Genomic DNA, 12,450 nt, shown 5'->3' with positions numbered 1-12,450 from the left:
AATCTTTAGCTAATCCTTGAACTATACTTGTATGGGTCACACCCTGAGCAGTCCATCTGAGGTGAAAGTAACTGAACAGAGATTTACGGTTCTGCAAGAGTGACCAATTTGTGCCAGTTTTCCTGAGGCTGTGAAAGTTCTGTAGTCTTGGAAAACCTTCACTCCCAGGTATACTGGGACAATTGATTACTCTAGATGCTTTCCACCACAAATGAAACAGAATATGAGTTTAACTACATGTTTTAAAAAGTAAAATAAAATCTCCTATATCCTTCAAAGGAACATAACAGACTCAAGAAATTCTGAAACATATCTTTATAATTTTCAGGGTACAATCCAGAATTATTAGGTTATTTGAATAAGCAGGAAAATGTGACCCATACTCAAGAGAAAAGGAAATCATAGGTGACTAACCCCAAAATAACCCCAATAGATATTAGAATTGGAGGACAAGGCTCTTAAACAAGTGTAATAATTATACTCAGATGCAAAGGAAAATGTGCTTGTAATGAATTAACAAATGGGAAATCTAGCAGAGAGACTATGTGCAGTGTGCTCAGTCACGCAATCGTGTCTAACTTTTTGCAACCCCATGGACTGTAGCCCACCAGGCTTCTCTGTCCATGGGATTCTCCAGGCAAGAATACTGGAGTGGGTTGCCATTTCCTACTCCAGAGAGAGACTATAAAAAAGATCAAAATAGAATTCTAAAACTAAAAATTACAGTATCTGAAATATAGAACTCACTGGATAGGCTTGATAGCACATTAAGATGACAGAAGAAAGGATAATGAACTTGAAGATTCATTAATGAAAGTATTCAATCTGAGCAACAGAGAAAAGAACTTTAAAGGGAAAAGAACAGGACCTCAAGAAAATGTATGAATATGAAAAAATCTAACATGCATGTAGATGAAGTCCTTGAAGAAAAAAGGCAAAAGAATGGAGGAGAAAAAGAATTTGAAGAAATAATAGCTGAAAAATTACCAGGTTTGGTGAAAAACACAATTTTCAGATAAGGAGTTCAGTGGACCCAAGTGAGATAAATGGAGATAGAATCACACCTAGGCATATAGCAGTTAAACTGCTAAAAACTAAGCAGAAAATCTTGAAAGCATTCAGAGAAAAAGAATATATAAAGGAAAACAATGATAGAAAATATTCTTCTCATCAGAAACAATAGAGGATAAGAAGATAGAGGAATGCCATCTTTAAAGTGACAGAAGAAAACTATCGACCCATAAATCTATGTCAAGTAAAAATATCCTTTAAAATTTAAGGCAAAATGAAGATATTTCCAAATAAATGGAAAGTTGAGAAAAGTTGTCATTCATACAGTTGCACTAGTAGATATGCTGGAGAAAGATCTTCAGACTGAAGCAAGACAATACCAGACAGGAACTCAGGTCTTTATGAAAAAGTGAAAGTACCAGAATAAATGCAGAATAGTAATTTTTTCCTCTTAATCTCTTTAAAATATAATTTCTGCATGGATTCTCTTTTATTCTCCTTGAGACACTTTTTAGGAAGGATGTAGAGAATCATCCTGCTCTGAAGAGGAAATCAGCAACTAAGTCTTCCAAAGTGGTATCCTTATTAAATTTAGAATGATCAAATCTGAAAAAAATTTAACTCTAAAAAAGCTAACATTTATAATCCTTTTCATTTCAGATATAAAACCAAATGTGGAACTGAAAAGCACTCAGGAGCAGTCTGTGCCCACAGGTAACAACATCAGGTCTTTCCTCTTTAAAAATATACCTTTATTGAATAGTTCAAATGAAGAGGAATATTCTGATTGCAATAAAAATGCTATGGAAATGTGTTGTGGAAAAAATGAAGTTGTGTCTTCCTGATACAGAAATAATGCATCCATTTAGATCATAAAAGTTATTTGACATCACATAGCCAAACCACCCCACCCAATTTTTTCACTGTTTTTTTAAAATTTTCTTTAAAAAATTTTTCAGCCGACTCATTTGAATTAAGACATCTATTGTTGAACAATATCATAGCTTATAAAACTTGTGCTTTTCACTCAGGAACAGTGATCAGCAAACTTTTTTTGTAAAAGGCCAGAGAGTAAATATTTTAGACTTTGTGGGCTGTATATGGTCTCTGTTGTATATTCTTCTTTATATTTTTTACAATCTTTAAAACTGTAACACCATTCCTACCTCCTGGGTCTGTATATTAATAAAAATAGGCCATGGCTATTTTTGGCCTTAGACCATGGTTTGCTGACCCTTGCTCCAGAACAAACTATAAACATTTAAAATAATCTATTTCCTAAAAATAAATTCTGTGTTTTCTGTATTGATATACTCACTTTGTTTGAATCAAAGCTTTTGCTATATTACAAAATTTACCACACAGGTGTCTTTATTTTACTCTGAGTTGTAACCTTATGTTTTAATTGAACATGTACCTCATATCAGTTGTTCAGACGTGCACTGTATATCTATCATTTCAGGCTTGAGAAAAGAAAACTATTGTTTAGAGCAGTGTCTTAGTGTCTAAGAGTATATGATATGCAGAAATGAGAAACTTTACCTGAATCCATGACGACTACATTTTCAGGACCTCTTAGTCATGTATCTTATGTGATATGTTTCCAGTTTACTCCTATATTCCAGTAAAATGTCCTGTTCCACGTGTTCAGTCATGTCTGCAGCAGAAAGGAAACCACTACAGAGTTTCCATCACCTCTCCTATTTCAGCCCCTCCTTAGTGCTGCAGGATTCAGTGTTTTTGACTATTTGTTGCATATAGTAGGTTCTCAGCAAGTATTTTATTGAATATTGGGAAGGAGTTTGATGGCAAGTGGGTCTTTTCTGTTCTTTTGTTATCATTTTTTTATTAAGCTTGCTTATATGTGAAAAAATTCCAGCTATGTCATGCCTTCTTCCTTACTTCTATTATTATTGATATTTATTATAAAAAATTGTGTTTTTGTTAAACTTAATTATTAGCAAGTTTGTTGTTTATTTAACCATGCTTTTATCATATCTACTGCCTTTTACTTAGTAACTCCCATAGCACTTTGTATTTCCCTTAATCTCTTGTCCGAGTCTACATTTTAGACTTATCTCTTGTCTGAATCTTGCATTGTATTTGTGGGTTTGTTTTATCTACATCTGTAAATTATCAGCTCTTTGAATACAGGAATTATGACCTATTCATATCTGTAGCCTTGTCAACATTTAGTAAATGTTTGAAGAAATAAAAGAATTTGGGGGCCAATATGCTTTCCACAAAATCATATTTATAATGTGAACAGAAAGGGAAAATAGAACTTGGTGTACAGAAGTTTATAGGTTTCCTCTCAGGAAATTATCTTTCCCAAATTGAGTTTTGCCAGTAGTCTCAGGCTCAATATTTCTTATCACTATATGTTAATATTCTTGATCTTAACATCTTACTGAATATCCTGAAATACACCAAAGGAGAGAGAATTTCTATCCAGAAGGAACTTGAGTGGAATTTAAGGTGAAAGAGCTATTCAAGAAAATGATGTCTAATTGAAAGGCAAATAAACCTTGGGCATATTTCTAAAATTTCACATATATCTTGCTTGGGTGTATGTGAAAAGATATTGTCTATCCCTTAGGGATTGGATAAAGCTGAAATGGGAGTCTTACTTAATACAGGTTTATAAAAATCCTTTGAAGTTACTTCATAGTTAAAATTCTTTTTATTTCCTAGAAGGTTCAGAGCTTTTGAATGACTACGATTTAACCAAAGCTCATGAAACAGAAAATGTGGATGGTACAGAAGGCCCAGCCAATGAGGATGAAGACATAGGAGGTGAGCCATAGTGTACAGACCAGAACTAAAGAGACGGTTGAGGTTCAGTACGGAGAAGAAATCAGGAAAACTTGTATATGTGGATTGAGTTGGGAGGAATTCAGTTTGATTCACTTTACAAATATTTGCATTTAATAATTTGCTGTAGGATATCAGCAATTATGAGAAATTAAGTGTTCAAGCTATAATAACTTCATTTTTAAATTTTCTAAAATTACTTTTGTTGGGGTATAACAGCAAAAGAAACATAGATGTAAAGAATAGACTTTTGGACTCTGTGGGAGAAGGCAAGGGTGGGATGATTTGAGAGAACAGCATTGAAACATGTAAATTATCATATGTGAAATAGATCACCAGTCCAGGTTTGATGCATGAGACAGGGTGCTCAGGGCTGGTGCACTGCAATGACCCTGAGGGATGGGATGGGGAGGGAGGTGGGAGGGAGGGTCAGAAACACATGTACACCCATGGCTGACTCATGTGACTGTATAGCAAAAACCACCACAATATTATAAAGTAATTAGCCTCCAATTAAAATAAATTTAAAAGAAAAAAGATACTTTTATTGGGGTATAGTTAATTTACAATGTTGTGTTAGTTTCTACTGTACAGCAAAGTGAATCAATTAAATATAAATATATATCCACTCTTTTAGATTCTTTGCCCATGTAAGTCATTACAGAGTACTTAGTAGAGTTCCCTGTGCTAACAGTAGGTTCTTATTATCTATTTTATATATAGTAGTGTGCATATGTAAATCTCAATCTCCCAATTTATCCCTCCCCTCCTTCCCCCTCAATAACCATAAGTTTGTTTTCTATGTTTGCGACTCTATTTCTGATTTGTAAATAAATTCATTTGTAACATTTTTTAAGATTCCACATATAAGTGATATCATACGATATTTGTCTATCTGACTTATTTCACTCAGTATGACAATCTTTAGGTCCATCCATGTTGTTGCAAATGGAATTATTTCATTCCTTTTTATGGCTGAGTAATATTCCATTGTATATATGCACCATATCTTCTTTATTCATTCATCTGTGATGGTCATTTAGCTTGCTTCCATGTCCTGACTATTGTAAATAGTGCTGCAATGAACATTGGGTTTCGTGTATCTTTACAACTTATGGTTGCCCAGGAATGAGATTGCTATATCATATGGTAGCTATATTTTTTTGTTTTTTTGAGGAACTTCCATACTCTTTTCCATAGTGACTGTACCAATTTATATTCCCACCAATAGTGTAAGAGGTATCCCTTTGTTCCACACTCTCTCTAGCATTTATTGTTTGTTGGTTTTTTGATGATGGCCATTCTGACCAGTGTGAGGTGGTACCTTATTGTAGTTTTGATTTGCGTTTCTCTAATAATCAGTGATATTGAGCATCTCTTCATGTGCTTTTTTGGTCATCTGTATGTTTTCTTTGGAGAAATGTCTATTTAGATCTTTAGCCCTTATTTTGATTGAATTGATTGCTTTTTTGATATTGAGCTGCATGAGCTGTTTGTATATTTTGGAGATTAATGTCTTGTTGGTCACTTTGCAAATATTTTTTCCCATTCTGTTGGTTGTCTTTTCATATTTCATTTTTTAAAATAACATGTTTATTCTTTTCTGTTATTAAAGTAATACATGTTCATGATAGAAAGTTTGTCTAGGATGTTTTCCACCAGTTCTCTGGATACCAACTGGGCATCCAACAATTCATTTCAATTCTTATGCTAATTTCTCAAATTATTACAGAACTCATAGAACTCAGTCCCACAAGACTGCCCTCACTCAGACTTCAGTTGAAAGTTCCAGGTCCCCAGGTTACCTGCCCTTCTGTCCAACTTGACTACAAATATTGGATTTCCCATACCACCCTCCCTTCAGGTTTGATCCTTTGCTAGAATGATTCACAGAACTTAGGAAAACACCTTACATCCTATTACTGGTTTATCATAAAGAACACAACTCAGGAAGAGCCAAATGGAGAGGTACATAGGGCAAGCTATGGGGTGGGGAGTGCAAAGCTTCCATGCCTTCTCTGGGCAAACCACCCTCTCAGCAGCTTGATGTCATCACCAGACATTCTCTGAATCTTACAGTTCAAAAGTATTATAGAGCTCAATCTCCAGTTCCCTTTCTGGAGGTTGGTGGGTGACGCTGAAAGTTCCAGTCCTCTAATCACTTGGTGTTTCTGGTGACCAATCCATCCTTAGGCTATTTAGGGACTGCAACCTAAGTTAGTTCAGTGGCATAAACTCAGGTGTTGTTGAAAGGGGCTTGTTATGAATAACAAAAGACATTCTTATCACTCAGGGAATTCCAAGGGTTTTAGGAACTTGAAATAGATGGGGAAACAATGGAAACAGTGAGATAATTTATTTTGGGGGGCTCCAAAATCACTGCAGATGGTGACTGCAGCCATGAAAAGACGCTTGCTCCTTGAAAGAGAAGTTATGACCAATCTAGACTGCCTATTGGAGAAGGAAATGGCAGCCCACTCCAGTGTTCTTGCCTGGAGAGTCCCAGGGACGGGGGAGCCTGGTGGGCTTCCATCCATGGGGTTGCACAGAGTCAGACACGACTGAAGCGACTTAGCAGCAGCAGCAGACTGCCTATTAAAAAGCAGAGATGTTACTTTGCCAACAAAGGTCCATCTAGTCGAAGCTGTGGTTTTCCAGTAGTCATGTATGGATGTGAGAGTTGGACTGTAAAGAAAGCTGAGCACCGAAGAATTGATGCTTTTGAACTGTGGTGCTGGAGAAGACTCTTGAGAGTCCCTTGGACAGCTAGGAGATCCAACCAACCCATCCTAAAGGAAATCGGTCCTGAATATTTATTAGAAGGACAGATGCTGAAGCTGAAATTCTAATCCTTTGGCCACCTGATGCGAAGAACTGACTCATTTGAAAAGACCCTGATGCTGGGAAAGATTGAAGGCGGGAGGAGAAGGGGACGACAGAGGATGAGATAGTTGGATGGCATCACCGACTCAATGGACATGAGTTTGAGTAAACTCTGGGAGTTGGTGATGGACAGGGAGGCCTGGTGTGCTGCAGTCCAGGGGTCGCAAAGAGACAGACACGACTGAGCGACTTAACTCAAATGACCTAGGAACTTCATACCAGGAACCTGGGACAAAGACCAAATGTATATTTTGTCTCTGACCACTAATCTCTTATAGCAAAAGCATCATATAAGTCAAAAGATACTGGTACATCACTAGAGTCACATTCAGTCATTAATTAGTCTACTCCATCATCATATCATATATGAAAATGTAGGGTGAGACCACTCAGATTTGCATGCTCCATTTGATCTTGTCAAGTTCCAAAGGCACAAGCAGTCTCAGCAATACATGGTTTCATCTTTTCAAGCATCTGGTGTAATTGAGCTAAAGTGAAAGTTGCTCAGTTGTGTCTGACTTTTTGTGACCCCACGGTCTGTAGCCTACCAGGCTCCTCTGTCCATGGAATTCTCCAGGCTAGAATACTGGAGTGAGTTACCTTCTCCAGGGGATCTTCCCAACCCAGGGATTAAACCCAGCCCTCTCGCATTGCAGGCATGATTCTTTACCTTCTGAGCTACCAGGGAAGCCCATAATTGAGCTAAAAGACAGTATTATTCCCTTGCTCTGAGCCTCTGTTGAGATTGTAATATGATATTAGATTTCCTTCATTTGCATAGCCCATTGATTCATTCCTTTACCCTGAACTACTGTTCCTCCTTCTCTCCATTTATTTATACCTAAACTTTTCCACATTTGGAAGGAACTTTAGATTTAGCAACTGCGCTGTTGTAGATTTCAGGCAACATACTAGTGTAGTAAGTGCCTCCCCTTCAGTTCATTTCTATTCATATAGGGTAGAATTACTTAACTGCGTAACTACTGGGCTATTTTTTTTTTACCACCAGGCAATAGCTACTTTCAAGTGTTAACCTTGATTTTGTCAAATGGAATGAAGGCACTACCTGCCCTGCCAGGCCTTTAGGAATTCTGACATAAAGGTGTAAAACTATAGTTACAATTTCTTGCCTAGGAATCATCCCTATTTCTGGCACTTGTCACATCCCTGGTCCTGTGACCACAGGGCATTGGATTGGAAAGAGGAAGTTGAGGTATATGGAGAAGAAAATAAAAAGTATGTTTATCGTACCAGTGTCCTCTCTCCTTGGAAAGAATCATATAGTCAGACCATCGTCTTCCTCTCATGAAAATAATTGCATAATCATACCAGCAGCCTCTCACCACCCTCTCTTCCCCAGAAAAACAGAGGAATCCATCTAGTGGGAACAATGCTGCCTTAGCTCCTATTATGTTGAGTGTCTTTTTTTTTAATGTTTTAATTAAAAAAATTTTTTTTGTTGTTGTGGTAAAAGTCACATAATATAAAACATACTATTTTAACCATATTTAATTATACAGTTTAGTGGCACCAAGTGCATTCACATTGTTGTGCAACTCTCACCATCATCCATCTCCTGAATTTTTTACCTTCCTAAATTGAGACTCTGTCCCCATTAAATACTAACTCCCCGTTCCCCCTCCCCACCCTCTACCCCCCAGCCCCTTTTGTCTCCCAGTGTACTATCTGACTCCATGAATTTGACTATTCTAGGTGTCTTGTGTAGATGGAATCAAACAGTATTTGTCTGCACCTGATGTGTATTGGAATGCATTTTAAGGTCAACTTAAAACTTAATATATATCCTACAAACAGATTGTACCTTCTTTTATTTTTTACTCTTGAAAACACGTTAACCAACGCTTCACGCCTCCATCTCCCCCTGTTTTAAACAAGGAGTATTTCAAATGCTTGTTCCAATTTTCTATGAAACTTATTCTTTTTTTAAAAATTTTTTTATTAGAAAACTGAAATATACAATGTGTTTATATCACTCCCTGAGTACATGGCATTTAAAAATGACATCATTATAGAAAGATAACAAAAATACAAAATCTTAAAACCTACGGGATATGGAAAACATTATCCACTGAGGCCTTAAATGTAGTAGACTTTACATAAAAAGGAAAAGCAATGAGTATACAAGTATACACCCAGTTTAAGAAGTTGGCAAGATAAACAGAATAATCATAAAGAAAAGAAAGCACCTAATACATACCAGGTATTAATGCAATAAAAATAAAGATAAAATTGAGAGGCTCAACAGAGTCTTATTCTGAGAAGAATCTCTCTGACTATTCATTATTTGGCATTATGAGCTGTAAAGTGTGTTCCTTTCTCTGATAAAATGTGATTTGATGATTCAAATGGGTTCAATATCTTCTATTCCAATTCTTTTATAGTACTTGGACTCTTTGTATCTATCACCAGGTAAGCAAAACTCAGTAGAGAGTCAATGTCTGTTCTGTCAAAACCCATTTGTAGCCCTGCTGGGGCTACTGACATTGGTTCAGTGTAATCCACTTATCAGCTATGCGTGGGGTCTTCCCCCTGAGGAATCCCCCCATAGCCATCTGTAGCCTCTGTTTCTCTTGTTGGCATACTGAACAGTTCTTGTTGGCATTTTGAGCCTCAAAGAATGCAAAAGGAATATGTCCAGATTCAGCTGTCTGCACTACTTTCGTCCCCAAATATCTACTCATTTCATGGACCCAGTTTGCCATTTCAAGCCAATATACCACGATATCCATGGATGACTGATCATCATCTCGTCTGGAAGGAGGTTCTGCTGCTGAACATCAACCTGTCCTACTTTAATGTACTCTCCAGTTTCCATAGTGATTTCTGCAGGGTTCTATTCCATGTGGGCATCCCTTTAATAGGCCAGATTTCTATTGCCTTCTGCCTATCAATATGGCCAGGTCATTGACCATCACTCATGAGTCAGGTAAAAACCAAAACATAGAGGCTTTCATTATTGTTCCATTCTTCCATCATTGCTAGGAAAGCAGCATGTAATTCATCCCACCAAACTGATTTGTTTTTACCTTCTTCAATCAGAAGATTGAAGAAGGTCTTTCAAATAGGATATTGGCCATTTACCTTGGACTGCCATCCATACATCAAACAGACCTTTGTTGGTCAGTCAAGAGCTGTTTGGGCTTCCCAAGTGGTGCTAGTGGTAAAGAATCTTATGATACCAGAGACATAAGAGACTTGGGTTCAATCCCTGGGTCTGGAACATCTCCTGGAGTAGGTATTGGCAACCTACTCCAGTATTCTTGCCTGGGAAATTCCTTGAACAGAAGAGCCTGGCGGGGGCCTCAAAGAGTCAGACACAACTGAGCAACTGAACATAGGAGCTGTTTATAGGGAAAGAGACTCACAGACATAGAGAAAAAATTAACGGTTGCTGGGGTTGGGGCAGGGAGAGAAGGGTGGGAAGGAATAGTTTGGGATGTATATGTATACTCTGCTGTATTTAAAATGGATAACCAACAGGGACCTACTGTGTAGCACATGGAACTCTGGTCAATGTTATGGGGCAGATTGAATGGGAGGGGAGTTTGGGGGAGAATGGATACATGTATATGTATGACTGAGTCCCTTCGCTGTCCACCTGAAACTGTCACAACATTGTTAATTGGCTGTACCCCAATAAAAAATAAAAAGCTTAAAAAAAAAGAGCAGTTTATAGGGCACTGTCCAAGTGATGATAGAATCTGGCAGCTCCTTACGCAGTTCTAAAGTCAGTCCTAATAGAAAAGAGGCTCCCTGCTTATATCTCCAGTTTGCATTCTCTTGTAGCATAATCCTGTGTAAGCCATTTCCATTTTCTTGTGGAACTCTTCTGGGCATTGCCCTCCTCATTAGAACGTTTTTCTGACACCATCTAAGATACCATGGGTATTTCAGATATTGATATTATTGTTTGTCCTGCAATCATTGGGGAGTTTCAATTAATGTCTGATATAAGCCTGTTGCTTGCCCGTCAAGTAGAAATTCTCTATTCTGTCAGCGGCATAGTTGTCACTAGGAAGCACTCCCAGGTTTTTGCCATAAGCTCCAATCTGTGCTCCACATAGAACTATTGCATAGAATTTGTCCACGTCAGTGCTCCAGCTTCTCTTCTACCATGTGTGGACTTGGGCAATCTTATTCATCCTCATTTAGCATGTCCAATTAATATTACTTGAAGAATAGATTTTCATGCCTCCTGTTCTACAAAAGAGTTCCCTGGTCAGACACAGCAACCATTCCCATAATACATTCAGGTAAAAGAGATGCAATCACTTAGGACATACCAGTTTTCCTCCAAACTTTCACATTAATCCATCAACCCTTATATTCCTTTTTTTTAAGAAATTGAAGTATAGTTGATTTACAATGTTCTGTTAGTTGCTGGTATACAGCAAAGTGATTCAGGTGTACATGTTGTTGTTCAGTAGCCCAGTCATGTCCGACTCTTTGCAACTCCATGGACTGCAGCATGTTAGGCCTCTCTGTCCCTCACCATCTCCCGAAGTTTGCCTAAGTTCATGTGCATTGCATTGGTGATGCCATCCAGCCATCTCATCCTCTGACGTCCTCTTCTCCTTCTGCCCTGAATCTTTCCCAGCATCAGGGACTTTTCCAATGAGCCTGCTGTAAATCGCATCAGATGACCAAAATACTGGAGTTTCAGCTTCAGCATCAGTCCTTCCAATAAGTATTCAGGGTTGATTTCCCTTAAGATTGACTGGTTTGATCTTGCTGTCCATGGGACTCTCAGGAGTCTTCTCCAGCACCACGGTTCAAAGGCATCAATTCTTTGGTATTCCACCTTCTTTACGGTCCAGCTCTCACAACTGTACATGACCACTGGGAAGATCGTAGCCTTGACAATATGGACCTTTGTCAGCAGAGTAATGACTATCTAGGTTGGTCATAGCTTTCCTGTCAAGAAGCTAATGTCTTCTGATTTCATGGCTTCAGTCACCATCCGCAGTGATTTTAGAGCCTAAGAAGAGGACATTTGTCACTACTTCCATCTTTTCCCCCTCTATTTGCATGAAGTATTAGGGCTGGATACCATGATCTTAGTTTTCTTAATGTTTACTTTTAAGCTGGCTCTTTCACACTCCTCCTTCACCCTCATCAAGAGGCTCTTTAGTTCCTCTTCACTTTCTGCCATTAGAGTGGTATCATCTGCATATCTGAGGTTGTTGGTGTTGCTCCCACCCATCTTGATTCCAGCTTTTAACTCATCTAGCCCGGCATTTCTCATGATGTGCTCAGCATATAGATTAAACAAACAGGGTGACAGCAGACAGCCCTGTTGAACTCTTTTCTCAATCTTGAACCAATCAGTTGTTCCATACAGGGTTCTAACTGTTGCTTCTTGACCCACATACAGGTTTCTCAGGAGACAGATAAGATGGTCTGGTATTCTGGTATTCAGTTTTGCATATATATGTATATATAAATGCATACTATTTTTCATGTTCTTTTCCATTATGATTTATACAAGATATTGGATATAGTTCTCTATGACTTTGTTGTTTATCTATTTTATATATATCTGCTAATCCCAAATTCCTAATTTATTTCTCCCTCAGCTCCTTTCCCCTTAGGTAACCTGTAAGTTTGTTTTCTAAGTCTATGAGTCTGTTTCCATTTCATAAATAAGTTCATCTGTGTCACATGTTAGATTTCACATATAAGTGATATCATATGATATTTGTCTTTTCCTGTCTGACTTAC

At 37.8% G+C, this 12,450-nt stretch overlaps 1 protein-coding gene across 5 annotated transcripts in view; it reads left to right on the top strand.

Annotated features, from left to right (window-relative positions):
• Positions 1-12,450, top strand: part of IKZF3 (IKAROS family zinc finger 3) — a 95,637-nt gene that overhangs the window by 24,307 nt on the left and 58,880 nt on the right. For 3 of the 5 annotated variants that reach the window (XM_088829046.1, XM_055407769.2, XM_088829047.1), the window contains 2 exons: positions 1,672-1,725; positions 3,706-3,807. Coding sequence is in view for 4 of the 5 variants with exons in the window: in XM_055407769.2 (XP_055263744.1) it covers positions 1,672-1,725; positions 3,706-3,807 (156 nt within the window). In the remaining variant the exon portion in view is untranslated. The remainder of the gene's footprint in view (positions 1-1,671; positions 1,726-3,705; positions 3,808-12,450) is intronic. The other 2 variants (XM_088829045.1, XM_088829048.1) reach the window with 1 other exon arrangement.

This window comes from Moschus berezovskii, chromosome 20 (genome assembly GCF_049115385.1).
Source record: "Moschus berezovskii isolate FMDL1 chromosome 20, NW_MosBer_1.0, whole genome shotgun sequence".
In the NCBI taxonomy this organism is placed as follows: domain Eukaryota; kingdom Metazoa; phylum Chordata; class Mammalia; order Artiodactyla; family Moschidae; genus Moschus; species Moschus berezovskii.
This window is presented reverse-complemented; position numbering and strand designations above follow the sequence as displayed.